General features: G+C 38.0%; 1 protein-coding gene across 2 annotated transcripts in view; it reads right to left on the reverse strand.

The window, feature by feature from the left end:
• The window catches only part of LOC139476196 (furin-like protease kpc-1), a 222,526-nt gene that overhangs the window by 26,063 nt on the left and 179,820 nt on the right, over window positions 1-16,643 (reverse strand). For both annotated transcript variants that reach the window (XM_071259401.1, XM_071259392.1), the window contains exons 8-12: window positions 6,649-6,861; window positions 5,442-5,542; window positions 5,091-5,194; window positions 3,229-3,346; window positions 2,280-2,581 (exon numbers count right to left, since the gene is read on the reverse strand). In XM_071259401.1, the coding sequence (XP_071115502.1) occupies window positions 2,280-2,581; window positions 3,229-3,346; window positions 5,091-5,194; window positions 5,442-5,542; window positions 6,649-6,861 (838 nt within the window). The remainder of the gene's footprint in view (window positions 1-2,279; window positions 2,582-3,228; window positions 3,347-5,090; window positions 5,195-5,441; window positions 5,543-6,648; window positions 6,862-16,643) is intronic.

Consider the following 16,643-nt stretch of genomic DNA (forward strand, 5'->3'; position numbering starts at 1 on the left):
CCATCTGTGTGAAGCCATAGCTTAGAGCTAAGAGAAACAACAATCTGATTGGATATCCCGTTTTTATTACAAGGGCCATAACTCGTCATCTACGCAAGGTGGTGCCTGATTGAGCAAAGAAAAGTGGGCTTGATGTGGAAAGGGTAGAAACTAGGCTTTGATATAGACTAGTGGACATGCTTGCCTCGGGAAGATGAGCTAAACATTCCAGGTGACCATTCTTCCAAGTCAAATCAACTTAACACACATGGGGCAGACGGGGCATTGATCATAGGGAATTAGGGAGTTATCTTACCATTCCCTTCCAATTTTCTGCCACTGTCAACAGTGTCATTACAGATACCGGTACCCAAATTTGAATTTACAAAATTATAACTAACGATCAATATTTGCAAGGGTTACTTGTATTTCACTAATAACTGGACAAATAAAAGGAAAACAGCTTATATAGTTAGTTTTACATAATTGCATTGAATCCAATGTTAAAGTACTCTGGAAATTGTGAAGATTAGGACTTTCAAATAATTCCCAATTTGCACAAAATATTGTAATCCCAGTTTGTCTGCCACAGGCACACAGTTATCTACGACTGACTGCTGCTTTTGTACGGAACATTGTGCTAATACCATACTCTGTTAAAACAGCTACTTTTCTGTTTTGTTTAACTTGTACTTACTTCAATGAACACATGGTCATTCACAATTTAATAGCATCTATCTGTGAAACTTCACATTGTCTTTAGAAATGGACTTAACACTAATATTAACATGTACCTCAATAAGACGTACATGTGACATCCTTTGTCATCAAGCCAAATATGGTACCTGCTAAGTCCTGATATTAAATATTTCAGCATAAATGACCACATTGTGAATATTGCGTTGATCAGAATACTACAGACATATTACTCAGATCTCACATGTGGATCTCTATGTTTCCGATTTCAGTATTGCAAATAAAAAGTTGATTTTGGTTTACTAGACTACTCAGTAGGTAATCCCTTTTCAATTCACATTTTACTTGCATCAGATGGAGCCAAGGAACAAGTCATAACAAGAAGAATATTTTACAACTGCTTCAATCACTATTTCTCTTAACAGAACCTTGTACTTGCCATTGAATATTTACATGGATACCAGAAACAATGTGATGAACACCAGTGACAGATCTTTTGTTTCCAAAGGACCGAATATTCACATGGCTTATTCCTATGACCGAAGTGAACCAACTGAACTTTGTCATTAGAACAATATTGAAACAGAAACAGCAACTCTATCAACAAAACAAAACTGCTTTCCATATAAATTCCAACCATTCCAAATTCTGAATTGTTGTCATATAAGTTGGATCTTATGTAATAGTGATCCATCATCAGATATGACAACTCTCTCACCATTAGTTACCATTTGGTTTGAAAAATGAACACTACTAATGAACCTTTTAGAGAACAATAAAAAATGTTAATTGCTGTCTCTTTTTTCGGCCTGTAGAAAAACCATTGTTATTTGAAAATTTAGGATCCCAGATATCTATGGCAACATAACAGTCCCAAGAAGAGATACAAGATGGTTTAATGGTAGATGTGTTTGGTTCTGCTCAAAAGATGGTTGTGATGGTGGATGTGTTTGGTTCTGCTCATGCTGACATGCACCAGATTCATGAGAATTTGTCAAATGCTTTTTTTCTGCCATGCTAAGCCAATCAACTAAATCATTCTGCAATTATCTCTAAAACATTTTTATCTCTCAGAGTGTCAAGTACTTTGAATTGAAAACATATTTTGGACATATGATTCCACTTTCTCTGCTGATATAATGAAAAATATCATTGAATTTCAATTTGTGAACTATGATTAAAATTTTACTTTAAGAAAATATCTGAGAAGAAAAAGAAATTACAATGTATGTACTTGACAAAATGGTCGTGTTTTCTACAAGATATTATTTAACAATCTTAAAAGTAAAACACAAACGATGAAATCAATAATAATATAACCTTAAGTCAAACAATTACATATAGTAACATCAGTTAAAATATTTCTTAAATTCCACAAATAAAGGCCATTTTAGCCATCAACACACTGGTTAAACATAGTTATCTCCCTTTACATAGCCAGTGAGCAAAGCACGGTGGTTACCTCACATCTGACCACAGATCATGCAAAATGTATCACAAACCAACATGACTTGACTATATCAAATAAGCTTACAATGCCAGTGGGATGACAGTTAAATATCATTATCTACAGAAATATCAAAACCACAAAATTAATTACTCACACGAACTTGCACCATTTTCTATTTCGAGAGTCCATGTTCCATTTGCATATTCGCCCCAGTTGTGTGTTGTCATAAAAGCCCAGTTATTGAATCCTTCTCGAGAGCTGTCCCTTGTTCTCTTGGCAAGGAGGGTGGACCTTGTCCCTTGGGGGGAGGTCAGGAAGATCTGAAGCTCTCCTCGTCGGTTAGATGACATGGTGATGCGAGCTTGCACATGCTCCAGGAATTTCACATGGTTAACATTGCCCATGCAGCCATCTGTGTCCATTGGCACCATAATTCTGCCATTCATTGGAACTTGTCTGTTGAGAAATGAGCATAAGGTGTATTTAAATGTTTAAACTTGACATACCAAACATGAACAGTGCACATCTTTGATGATCTTTGGATATGAGAAACCGACTTATCCTTAGCTTTGGTCCTAAAGAAGATTTATGAATGAGTTGGTTTCTTCTTCTTTTTTAACTTTTGGTACGAAATATTATACTGATATTAGTCATGCCTCGTTATCTGGCATTTCTATTCAAGGACAGTTTATGGATTCATAAATTCATAATTTTTGTTAATTTCAAGAAGTTTTAAAGTCTCTTCACTCTAAGTAAGGATAAGATATATGGATGAACAACTTCTTTATTACAATTAGGAGCGACGTTTTGGTGAAGGTTCTAACACTGTCATCAAGCAAGTGATGATCTATTCACTCTACTTATCTAACTTTGTTTCACACATAAACCAAAGAGAAAAGGTCCAAAATGCAACATTAAGAACATTCAGCTCAAATCTTCCTGAACTAAAGGAAAACTTCAGTCCTAAAAGTGACAAGGTCAAGTTTTTACCTTAAATTGATCTTGAGATACTATTAAAAAAAAAGTTTCAGCCCTGTCAACTGTTCAGTAAGACTTGAGAGAATCTCATACAGGGCTTTATCCTTCACTAAATATCTGGAAACCTGTTTGTAACTGTCGATCTGATTTCGCAGATCTGCTGAGCAGGGACGGTAGTCCAGTTGCGAGCACGCAGTACCATGGCGGCTGCATCCATCAGTCCAAATCCAAAAGAATGGCTCACTGAAACATGAAGTTCATCTCTGATAAGGAACTGTTTGCAGTTCATTTGATCTATCAAACTGAAAAAAAAATGAAGAGAAAAAATATACAAAAATATGTTGTGACCTTGATCTGATTTTTTTCTGGGTCATTCTATCAGATCTGATCCACGCAAGGGTAAAAAATTATGCATATATTAAAAGAGATAACTGCTGATGCAACAGATAACATAAGGGATGAATGATAAGTTCTGAGCCTCACATAGAAGACATTACATTAAAATGTTATATTTTTCAAATATAATCCCCTTCCACATGATGATGGAGGAATTTAATCCCTGTTTTGTAGAAGTCGTCTTGGGTGGACGAAAAGTTTCCGCAGCTGCTATGACATCATTCATTCAAAATGGGTTCTGGACACCTGGAACTAAAGCTTTCTCCATGTTTGGGTATATATGGAATTCTGACAAAGCCAGATCAGGAGAATATGGTGACTGTTGAAGGAGTTCAAAGCCACACTCTGGATTGTAGCCATTCCAATGACTGATTTGTCAGCTTCCCATATCTTAATTTTATCCCATAAAAGTCTAAAAAATGCAGAATAATTTGCTCTGGTTACTGCCTGGCCTCTTGGAAGATGATGACACCCTCAGTATCCCCAGAACAGAGGCTATACCCTTTCCTGCTGATGAGACTGTCTTTGCCTTCTTTTGTGGTGAAGATATCAAATGCTTCCACTGTTTTTTGTTGTTGTTTGGACTCAGTCTGGTTATGGTGGAACAAGTTTCATCCATAGTGGCAAATGACTGCAAGAACCTTTCTGGGTCAGCTTGAAACAGAGCTAGATTATCACTAGACTTGCCTTGCCTGTGTGCATTTTTAATCAGATGTCAGAAGCTTTGGAACCTAACAAGGTGATGCTTTCCTCATTGCCAAAGTTTTGGCGATAATGAAATGTAGTCTCTAATGGGAAATGCCTACTGAACTAGCAATACCATGCCCTCTCATTTGCCGCTTGGTCATCACCATATTATGGATTCTCTGGATCAGTTCTGGTGTTGCTGATGTCAAAGGCCTTCCAGGATAGGGATCATCTTCAAGGCTCTCCCTTCCATGCTTAAACTCACCTCTTCACCATGCCATGGGAATGAATTACTTGTGGATATACCAATATGACATCATGTAATGTCCATAACAAAAGATTTCACTATTACTATTACTCGTTCTATGTGAGGCTCAGAACTTATCAACCAACCCTTGTATTTCATCACTGAATTAACATTATATTGCAGTAATACAGGAATACCTAGCTTACATACTTACTGCCTAATGAATAAATAAAAATGCATGTAGAGAATGCCAAAATAAGAAAATAAATTATTTTCAGTTTGGCTGCCATGACGTCCTAGTGAACAAGTTTTAGAAACAGCAAATGCTGGGATTATCTATGCAGACTTCCTGGTACATAGACCTTGTGGTTTCTGAGAAAACAAATGACAAGGCACTGGAGGATAGACATCAAACAATGCACCACATCTAAAGTTCACTTGAACTTTCGATTCAGGCTTGCAAAAAGAAGATGTCTGTTTCAAAGTATTTTTTCTGTCATCTCTAAAACTTGTGTAAAATGTGAAGTTATTGCATTTTTTGTGCTCAATTTGCAACATTGCCAGATACTGGGGAAATGGTTTTAAACTCCACTCTCCTATCATGACTGACAACCAGTGTATGAAATGTAAGCCCTTCTGTGTATGGCTCTGACTTACCTTTTTTACCAATACCATTTACAACCCAGTCATTAGATATGAGGTGGTCAGGCTTGGCTGTCTCCACTACAAGGTGCTGCATGTCCCGCCATGTTAAATGAGGGCTGCAACAGAGTAGAACATTATTATACTTCTACCAATATTGTTTTGTATTTGATTGTTGAGTAACTCCTAGGAACAATCTTCTTTTGGCTACAGAGGTTTCAGTTATTACCACCACAGCAACTGACCATTGAATGACCTTTTTGAAGGATAAAACAATGAGCAAGATAGCAAGATGAATAGACAATGTATAACTGTTGTTAATCCAGGCGGGGTATAACCCTTTCCAAGCTGAAGTCTACTACTCACTTTGCCTGTAGCGCCAGGGCAATGATTCCTGCAGCCAGGGGAGCACTGGCTGATGTCCCTGTGTGGTTCTCAGTGCAGCCATTACGTAAATCTGTGGTTACCTGAGGCAACAAAAGGCATTTCCTTATTAGTGATTGTCTATTGCAAGTGTGTTTCCTTATTAGTGATTGTCTATTGCAAGTGTGTTTCCTTATTAGTGATTGTCTATTGCAAGTGTGTTTCCTTATTAGTTATTGTCAATTGCAAGTGTGTTTCCTTATTAGTGATTGTCTGTTGCAAGTACATAGCCTTATTAGTGATTGCCTGTTGCAAGTGCATATCCTTATTAGTGATTGTCTGTTGCAAGTGTGCTTCCTTATTAGTGATTGTCTGTTGCAAGTGCATATCCTTATTAGTGAATGTCTGTTGCAAGTGCATATCTTTATTTGTGATTGTTTATTGCAAGTACGTTTGCTTCTTAGTGATTGTATATTCCAAGTGCATATCTTTATTTGTGATTGTTTATTGCAAGTGCATTTTCTTATGAGTGATTGTTGCATGTGCATATCCTTCTTTGTGATTGTCTGTTGCAAGTGCATATCCTTATTAGTGATTGTTTACTGCAAATGCATATCATTATTAGTAATTGTCTATTGGGAGTGCCTTTCCTTACTGGTGATTGTCTATTGCAAGTGCATTTCGTAACTGGTGATTGTCCATTGCTAGTGCACACTGTTTAATCATTTCTAAACAAGAAACAATCTAAATGATCTTGTATGATTGTAAGTATATACAGTGAAGCTCTGTGAAAAAGGTCAGTACTATTAAAGAGAAATTGTCAGATTAATAAAATTTCTGAACTATAGATTAATTGTTTTAGAGAAATGTTCCTAGAGCGCCTTGTCTATACAATTATTAAGATTCCCAAGAATCCAGAAGACAGAATTTAACTACTATATTAATTGGCTCCAGAATATTTTCACTACAGGGAATAGGTCACTCACAGTTTATACCCCATCTCAAAACTCTTGACAAATCAATCAAATTGGCCAGTGGTGCCAACCCTTTAACATGACAGAATATGAAAAGTTTTACATTCTACATCAGTGCCTCTTAAGAGTTTCTCTGAAGATAATCATTAGGTTCATGGACATGGATCAATGCCAACTGATACTTTGGAAGAATCATGATGGTTAAGATCCAACATAACCAAAGTATATATTCTCACAATTTGTTTCTCTCCACCAGAGCCACTGCTGTATGTGGTTGCAAGTGTTGATGAGCAGGCCTCGGAGTACCAAGGGATCTTCCCATTCTCTGTAGCACTGCTGATGGAAAGGGTGTAGATGCTGTTGGTGTAGCCATCACAGTTGCAGTTGTCACCATCACGACCACCATTACCTGATGCCCAGACGAAGATAGAACCAAGACCTCCTCGACCCTGAAACATTGTCATTATGTGTGAAATATTGGCAAAATATACACCAGCAATAGTGTATGATTTATCATTTAAATCAGTAAAATATGATTGACATACAGTAAGCTACATTTATAACAAACACGCTTACAACGAAGTGACGGATATAATGAACTGTTGTTTCTGGTCCCAGTCATTTGCGGTATGCTTTAGTTGAAACGCCAAAACAAACTCTGGTTGTAACGAACAAAAGACATTGGTCCCTTTGAGTTCGTTATAACCGGAGTTTACTGTACAATGTTTCAACCCTGTGGGGATTCTGGGTTAGAATAGACCCCAGGCAATCTGCTGGATCAATTGATCAAGTTCGAAGACTTGGTTGGTAGCATATCAGGGTACCCTGATGGTGTTCACAATATCAATCACTGGATTGTAGGTTCTGCTCTACCACTAGACCATGGAGGTGGTCTGTGATTGCATGGTGATTTTAGAAATTTTCCAATTATTTTCTACATTAAGTCTGATCATAATATACAGAAACGTAATGATTAATATGACAACTGTTATCAGTACCGGGGTATGTGTGTTATGTATCTGTTTGCCATGCACCGTTAAACTGAGAAACTTTAATAAAAAATATTTTCCGGTCAGATTGATAAAAAGTTATTAAGAATTTCAAAAGGGCTTAAAAACATCACGAAACACTAATTATGCTGGGACTAGAAGTATACATTGCTTTTCATTTTCTTTTAATCACATCAATTTAAGTCATTGAGAGATTAAATAGAGCATAAAAATGTTTGGAATTCATTATCATAACACAATAAATTGAAAAATACTTGTAAAATGGCTTGGCTTTTGTCTTTTCACTCATTGACTGTAACATATATACATATTCATACTGTCTTCAGGTGCAGGAAGTATCATTTCTTTATTTCTCATATTGACCTAATACATTCTATGCATGCATTTGCATGTGTTTGTCACAGGTGCCACCGGTGGTGCCGGATACACTTACCTTTTCGCAAACACCTGGTACTGGCACTATTTGATAGTGATTCACAAACACATGCTCATGATATAGTCAGAATCAAACAATCGACTCTGCATTTAGCGAGATTTCAATTGAAAATAGAAAGGGTTTTGTCGCTTTTATTCAATTAATGACTAACATGACTACCGGTAACCATTCCCTGCAGATCTAATCTTTCTTGCAATGCAAATCATTGAAACTCATTTATTGATAATGACAACGTTCTGATTCCTCAATATTTTTAACCCCCCTTTGTAATCACGATTGTGGAACTTTTTCTACTGTATTCATTTTCCTGAAAGCAAGTGTCATTCCATGTCAAAGTGACATGGTCAAATACATTTCATTCTTTACATAATTAGTAAATGGCTCATGTAGTAATCATTGCCTAGTCCTTCAACAAAAGCATCTGACTCCCACAAATATAACCACAATCCCATTTGATTCATCTTTCCATACTAACTGTAATTTCAAATTATCACAATACTCTCAAAGCAACGAAACAGAATATTTTATTCATAGCATACTTGACCAAATTCTACTCTGCAGTACACTATAGGCCACAAAGAATATAATTACAAATGGCAACAAATCCATAAAGTGCGGTGTAGGAGAACAAGAACCACATGTAAACTATATCAAGCATTGTTTGAGAGAGTCTATCTCTGAACATGTCCTTAACTTCACTCAGAAACCTTTTAACCCTCTCTACACTAATGAAGGCCATATTCCCACTTTCTTCTCTTTCCTCTGGAATTTCAATATCGCCCATATGGCATAGGTTTGTTTTTTGTGAATTCAGGCAAAAATTCACCCACAAATAACAATAACAAATCTGTGTGTGTGACTTCTCTACAGTGTCATGGTGAAAATGAACAGTATACATGTCCAATTATGTCTAAAAATATGTCGAAATGACAAATAAAATATGTCTAAAATTTGTGTTGATAGTCTAAAATAAGTATTTGGATGATATGAATATGACTAAATATGATTTATTAACAGGTACCTGTTGCACTCACTCATTCTAATCAATGGGGTTATAGTTATCAAAGTTTCTAAGTACCATGATCAAAGAAACGAGTCAGGTCAGCTTGGATTCATGTCATGACCAAAGTAAATTGGCAATCCCTGTAAGTTTGACTCAGGTCATTAAACAACACTTAAGGCATCTGCTAACTCCAGTTTAATGATCTGGATGAATCTACCAATAAATTACTACCCTAGTGACAGAAACAATGTTTCCAGTTCACACAAACCACCACATGTAACATCTAGACATGCTCTGAAAATTGGCACCAGACTGTAAAAACTAGTCTCCATTTAGATGAGATTATATTGATCCCATGCCAAACTGATAACCAAAGACATTTGAACTGATGTAATCTTGTGCTCAAAAGACACCCAAAGCCAGGTGAGCTATGGATTCATGCCTACAAATCCCCCACAGACCAGTGATTTAGTGTTCATATTAGTGTTGTGTAGTGTCCGTTGATTTACACAATATCGCCTGACAGTCATCAACAGCTACACCGCAAGAACCAATTCTCAATGTGACATACAAAGAAAAAGCCAGCTAGAGTACAGCGTCAGGTCGTTCCTTACTTAATAATGGTCAGCCAATCTGATTACACGGTTCTTCTACAGTGCTAGACAGATGGATTCTATCTTGGGTTAACTTCCTCAAAGTAAGGAGACGACCCACCTCACAGATTGGAGCATTCATTTCCAAAGATAGGAATACTTCAACACTCCTGACCTCTTCGTCTCTTGATGAAATTGTGAAAAGTTGTAAAGTTAATGTCCTTCACTGAACATACGCCTTGTTCTTAGGTTCTCAATCTTTCAAGGTGATATTGCTGTGCCATTGTTTCTATGGAAACATATCATTGTGGAAGTAGGATACAATGAATATTTATAATAGGAAAATATATTTAATTAAACAAGTATTTGTCACAGAGTGACGAAATATCCCCCGCCTGTACACCATAGTACCAAATATGAAGACAATCCAGCGATTAGTTCTTGAGATATTGTGGCAACACCGTTTTCCAACTCCAAAAACAGATTTGCCTGCTGTGACCTTGAAAATGGGGTCAAGGTCACCAAAACTGACTGGTGTCTGCGGAGTCTGTATATACACCATAGTTCCAAATATGAAGACAATCCAGAGATTAGTTCTTGAGATATTGCGGCAACACCGTTTTCCAACTCCAAAAGCAGATATGCCTGCTGTGACCTTGAAAATGGGGTCAAGGTCACCAAAACCGACTGGTGTCTGCGGAGTCTGTATATACACCATAGTTCCAAATATGAAGACATTCCAGAGATTAGTTCTTGAGATATTGCGGCAACACCGTTTTCCAACTCCAAAAGCAGATATGCCTGCTGTGACCTTGAAAATGGGGTCAAGGTCACTAAAACCAACTGGTGTCTGCGGAGTCTGTATATACACCATAGTTCCAAATATGAAGACAATCCAGCGATTAGTTCTTGAGATATTGCGGCAACACCGTTTTCCAACTCCAAAAGCAGATATGCCTGCTGTGACCTTGAAAATGGGGTCAAGGTCACCAAAACCGACTGGTGTCTGCGGAGTCTGTATATACACCATAGTTCCAAATATGAAGACATTCCAGAGATTAGTTCTTGAGATATTGCGGCAACACCGTTTTCCAACTCCAAAAGCAGATATGCCTGCTGTGACCTTGAAAATGGGGTCAAGGTCACCAAAACCGACTGGTGTCTGCGGAATCTGTATATACACCATAGTCCCAAATATGAAGACAATCCAGTGTTTAGTTCTTGAGATATCGCGGCAACAAACAGGTGGGACGTACGGACGGACGTACGGACGGTCGTGAATACTATATCCCCCGCTTCGCGCTTTCGCGCGGCGGGGGATAATAAATTGGATTATTATATAAGAAAACAATAGGATTGAATTACAAAAAGGTGTTATATTTGACACTAATAAGGTCTCTCAGTATTAACGCAGCTTCTAAGATGAAGGACCTGTTAAGATCCAGGTTAGAATAGGTCTTCAGCAACACATACTTGCCATAAAAGGCAACTATGTTTGTCATAAGATGTGACTAACTGGATCGGGTGGTCAGGCTCGCTAACTTGGTTGATGTATTTCATTGTATCCCAATTGCGTGGACTGATGCTTATCATGTCAATCTCTGAATTGTCTGGTCTTGACTCGATTATCTACAGGCCACTGTCGGATAACTGGAATATTGCAGAGCACTGCATTAAACAACAAACAAACAAACAGAAAAACAAACAAAGGAATCCAAGATGAAGGGATCGCAACGATTACCTGACATGGCTGGTATTTGCGTGGTGACAACCAGGGAGGTGACCTGACTAACGACAGAAGTCTCACCTTAATAACCACTAGTTTAGCTATTCAAGGTTGATAAAACAAGACTTCTTGACGTGATAAAGTTTCCTTATAATATTCTGCGACTTGAGCTACGAGTATGAGTCTTGAGTCTAGTAGAATCTTGTTTGATCTACTTTCTCAAATAAAAACTGTCCATATATAACAACACTACAGTCACTGGAAAGGATGGCAGTTGTCAATTTGGGGATATATGTATGGTTGATTATGGCACTATTCATACACAAGTCCTGAACAGATCATATAAGGTAAAACATCAAGCCAGGCATGAGGACATCATTGTTTATATTCTTGATGTTCCTATTTAACTTATTTGTAATAAGCCTTATCAGACAACTGTATAAAGTACAGTAGCTGCCATGGAAACATTGACATTTATTTATCATGTATCAGCTTCAGCAATGGGCAGACATACCCCAGAATATCAAGAACCAAAACATGAACGAGATAAACCCAGAAGATATGAAGAAGCATTTCACAGTTCTACGAGTTCATGTAGTCCTACATCAAGGGATGTTCTGTCCAAAAATAAACCAAGGAAGTTTGACAACTCAGATAGCACAATGAGCCAAGTGGAAAAACTTTTGCCAATCATATCAAAACATGATAATCCTACATTAAAATAGAAACGTTATTACTATCAGTCAGTTAAAATGCTTATCTAACATAACAAGATGGCAACATTTCTTCATGTTCATTTACGGTCTGAAATTAGCCATTCCTAACCACGAGAACATCGGGACAGGACACCCAGTACTGACTCCAGAGAGTTCTCCTTGTGGATTATGCTGACCTGGACTCTATACAAGCTCCTAGTTCCCAGTTTACATGTATGCCAGGAGGTTGCTGTAAACATTAAATGGCATTACCAGCTGTAAAGTGTAGTTCCCTGCTTCTATAGCTCCCCAAAATAGTTACATATCAAACAAACTTGATTTAGTGGATACAAAATTATAACCATCAGTGAATGTTACAGGCCACATTGAATCCCTGGCACCAGGAACATTTTGGTATCCTAAATACTGGCTTGAAAACACATAATTCTTGACAGGGCAGTTTCGCATCTTCAACATAGCACTATCGTGAAGAACATATATATATGTGAAAAATGTTATGTTTGATGAAAAAAGATTTTCTGTATCCTACCAATCTGAGTACATAGGGAAATAATGAAAATCATTTGATATCTTAATGTCTAATATATTCATAAATTCAATGCTAGGTAAAAACCATTCCTGAAAATCATTTTGGGGTCATATTCAGGTTCGATTTCTAGGGATTATAGTATCTATTCAGGCATAGTAATATGATTAGTTTAGTGGAGTAGTGGCAGTTCCTGTGTACATACTGCAGAACATAGATGAGGTGACAGATGTTTACACATTCCATTTGTCTTAACATAAAGTGTATCCATTTGATAGTTCTCACATGAATCCACAGAAAAGTAAAAGACTTACTAAAGTACAAGTTCGTCAAACTATAGAACGGTCAGAGACAAAGATGCTAAAGTTCCATTAAAAGTCCAGAATCCATTTACATAAATACAACAAAACACCAAAAAGGAAATAAAGAAGACTCCCTCAGACTGCTCCAGTAGCTCAAGAAGGGTAAATGACATCTTCAAAAGGTCTGGCTGAAGGTGGGGCCCACACAATTGAAAGCCAATTCAGAGACATTCTGGTTGCAAGGTCATGTCATGGCGGTAAGTTCAGTGAGATTCAAATATTGTCGTACAAGCTAGAAACATACACACTGAACTGGAAGGTGTAAAGTTGGATTAGAAACATATTTTGTGTATAAACTTCTTCTGCACTAGAAAACATTGTTAATGGAATGGGGTTAGATATTGAATTGTGGCATACTGTTATAGTTATGTATGTTTTTCTCTCTTTTCATTACCAGCATGGGTTCTGCATTGCTTGAAGTTTTGAGAATGGAGTCCATCAAGCCATTTGGGTTGTGAATCAAACTATTTTTAGGGCTAGTATTAGGCGATAATAAATTAAATATCAGATTTTCATCCCCGCTCAACTAAGAAACGAACATGCCACCTCATATCATGTTATGGTTCCCAAGGACATTGGTTTATGTTCACAGATGCCTTGACATGTTTATTTAAAAAAACTAAAATAAAAAATATATAATGCCTACAACCTTGCATTTTAGAAGTTTTTTTATGAAAAGCAATTTTTTTTTTATCCTTTTAAAGGGTACAAAGATTAATCTTGCCATCTTTTCAGTATAACACATTTATCCTGATGAATATTTCATGAAATGTAGTCCTAATTCAAGGAATAGAACATAAGATTATCTAATTCAGTGATCCACCAAAGCTTTAATTCAGTTGAAGGTTCTAAGGAATTCCCCCTACATTAGTGGCACACCTTTATGTCAAGTACGGTACCATTTCTGCCTGAACATATCTGTTAATGATAAAATGTGCAATGTCTCTGTGTGGGAAGCCGACCTAATTGCCAAGCCCCAGCCAAAGATCCCATGATCATGTCAGATCTGCACAACATTCATTCTATCTTGGTAAAGACAAAACCATAAAATTCCCAAATCTGGCACCTTCTCAACAAATCTTTGGATTCCAAGATGTTTCTAAAAATATTACACCTGTAGAAATGGAAAAGGTTCAGAAAAATGCAAAAAGGTTTGATCTAGAAAGGAGTTGTAGTAATCATGTCTGGCAATGGTGAGCGACTGACAGTTGAATTATTACGCTATTATCTGACTGTAACCATCCCTCATGTTGTGACAGAATGAGAAGAAACCCCCTCTCCAGGAGGACTTACATATACTTCTATTACACAGAGTAATCACTTACATGTGACAAGCTACCACATCAACTAATGATCTCAAAATAAAGAAATGGAAACATTCTAACCATGAGGTTCCTGATTGCTCCATCTTGTACAGCAGTAGGTAGTGTTTTAAACATCAATGCTACAAGCTGTGGCATTATAAATGAGAAAGGGAAATATGTCTTTGTGAATGTACCTATAACTTACAACCCTCATTAGAACACAACACTGTGAGGATTATAGATATTATGAGTAATGTGTCAATAAATCATCCATACCTTTCATCTTAGTGAAGTAATCCCATCATATTGCCACTAATTAATAAAGAATATGAGACCAAAACATGAAATGATTGATCTATGTGAATCTTTCAAACTTAATCTTACCAAAGTTACTTAAGTTCATATCTTTTCACCATATGTTCATCAGGCATAATGAATGAAAGAGGTGGCTTAAATGAAACATGCACTTTGCTGTTCGCTGCTGCTGCAACAGTTTTCCCATCTTGCCCTTTATAAGCATATAGACATATGTGAATACTTAAGCCATTACACATGTTTATGACTTATTTCAGCTCTTCGAGAACTTTCCAGACCCAAGAACAGAACAACATCTTCCAAGTCAGTGTTGTATCATCAGTGATGTTTTCAAGACTACAGATTCCGCTACATATCCCCCATTCCCCACTTGAGAAACTGTGTATTCCTGAATGAAATGTCATGCTTGCCATTTCCTAACCTCCTCCTTCCTACAACCAAGCTCCATGGTAGTCAAGTGGCAATTCATACACAGCCGTGGGACAAAAACTAAAGAAATCACTGCCAAATCAATTTTGTTCTGTGATCCTAAATGCCATCATATTAATACCCATTCAGCTTGAGGCTATTGCTGAAACCTCACATTCTCTCCACAAGCCATCTCACGTCTCTTCAGATTTAGGTGTACTGTGGTAAGGACCCAAACCAGTTTCACCTGCGTGTACACTGACGAAACATATGGTCGGAGATGTGTACCTCCTTACAACAAACCATTAGAAACACCCTGAGGGGGTACAAGGATGTAATTCTCACAAAAATAGCTAGCGCTTCTTCCACTTGCAAGGCTCTGCAATCTGCAGTCAATCATTACTGAAAAAACTCTTGTATATGTTTCACATAGAGGGAAGAAAGAGAAGCAAATTGGGAATAATCAAAAAGACATAAAAGAAAGAAGGTTATTTGAGAAATGAGATGGACAAGAAAAAGGGGACGAAATAAGTAAATGGAGGAAGTGGTGAGGTGAGGTGAAGGGTGAGGTGAGGTGAAATGGGGTTTAACGTCGCGTCCAAGATTACTGCACTTATATAGCGACGTGCATGCACGTGTGTGTGTGTGTGGCTGCTTGTACTAGTCCGGACTGATGCCGATTTAGAGTGCTAGCTCACTGGGATACCATGCCACAGTTTAACATGAATACCCCACTCAGACACAGTATACTGACTCCGAGCCGACCAGTCCTTGTTTTAGCCCCTTAATGCCGTGAGGTGAAGGGAGGAACAGGGGAAGAGAGAAAGGTGAGGCAGGTGAAGGCAGGGAGAGTGGAGTAGGTGTTGGGAGGGAGGGGAAGTGAAGGGAGGAACAGGGCAAGAGAGAAAGGGGAAGCAGGTGAAGGGTGGGAGAGTGGAGTAGGTGTTGGGAGGGAGGGGAAGTGAAGGGAGGAACAGGGGAAGAGAGAAAGGTGAAGCAGGTGAAGGCAGGGAGAGTGGAGTAGGTGTTGGGAGGGAGGGGAAGTGAAGGGAGGAACAGGGGAAGAGAGAAAGGGGAAGCAGGTGAAGGGTGGGAGAGTGGAGTAGTTGTTGGGAGGGTAGGGAAGTGAAGGGAGGAACAGGGGAAGAGAGAAAGGTGAGGCAGGTGAAGGCAGGGAGAGTGGAGTAGGTGTTGGGAGGGAGGGGAAGTGAAGGGAGGAACAGGGGAAGAGAGAAAGGTGAGGCAGGTGAAGGCAGGGAGAGTGGAGTAGGTGTTGGGAGGGAGGGGAAGTGAAGGGAGGAACAGAGGAAGAGAGAAAGGTGAAGCAGGTGAAGGGAGGGAGAGTGGAGTATGTGTTGGGAGGGTGGGTCAGTACAGGAGTAAAGATATCTTTCATGAATGCTTAATACAGTTCATTTAAGTGAATAAGTAATTGTAAATAACAGCTGAAGTTTGCAATTTCTTCGAGATGACATACCTGGTATTTCAAGGTTTCAAGTACTGCCTGGTATTTAAGGAAAAAAATCTCCTTCACGGCTCATATCATTCAAACAAATATCATACCTCATAAAATGAGCCAGTGAGTATGGTTTTATTCAGTTTTTAGCAACATTCCAGCAATATCACAAAATGTGGAGAATCGAACCTGGTTCTTCAGCATGATGAGCGAACACTTTAAGACTAGGCAACTCCACCAGCCCTCATAGAATGAAAACAGTGGACAATATTAGAGCAATGTTAAAAAGAGAAAATTTTACCCAACTTCTGATTAAACTTTTTATGTTCGATGCAGAGGTGATGGTGTTAATACAATAGATAACAATCAACCTTTC

Source organism: Haliotis cracherodii, unplaced genomic scaffold, assembly GCF_022045235.1.
Source record: "Haliotis cracherodii isolate W230 unplaced genomic scaffold, xgHalCrac1.p SCAF_1, whole genome shotgun sequence".
Taxonomy (NCBI): domain Eukaryota; kingdom Metazoa; phylum Mollusca; class Gastropoda; order Lepetellida; family Haliotidae; genus Haliotis; species Haliotis cracherodii.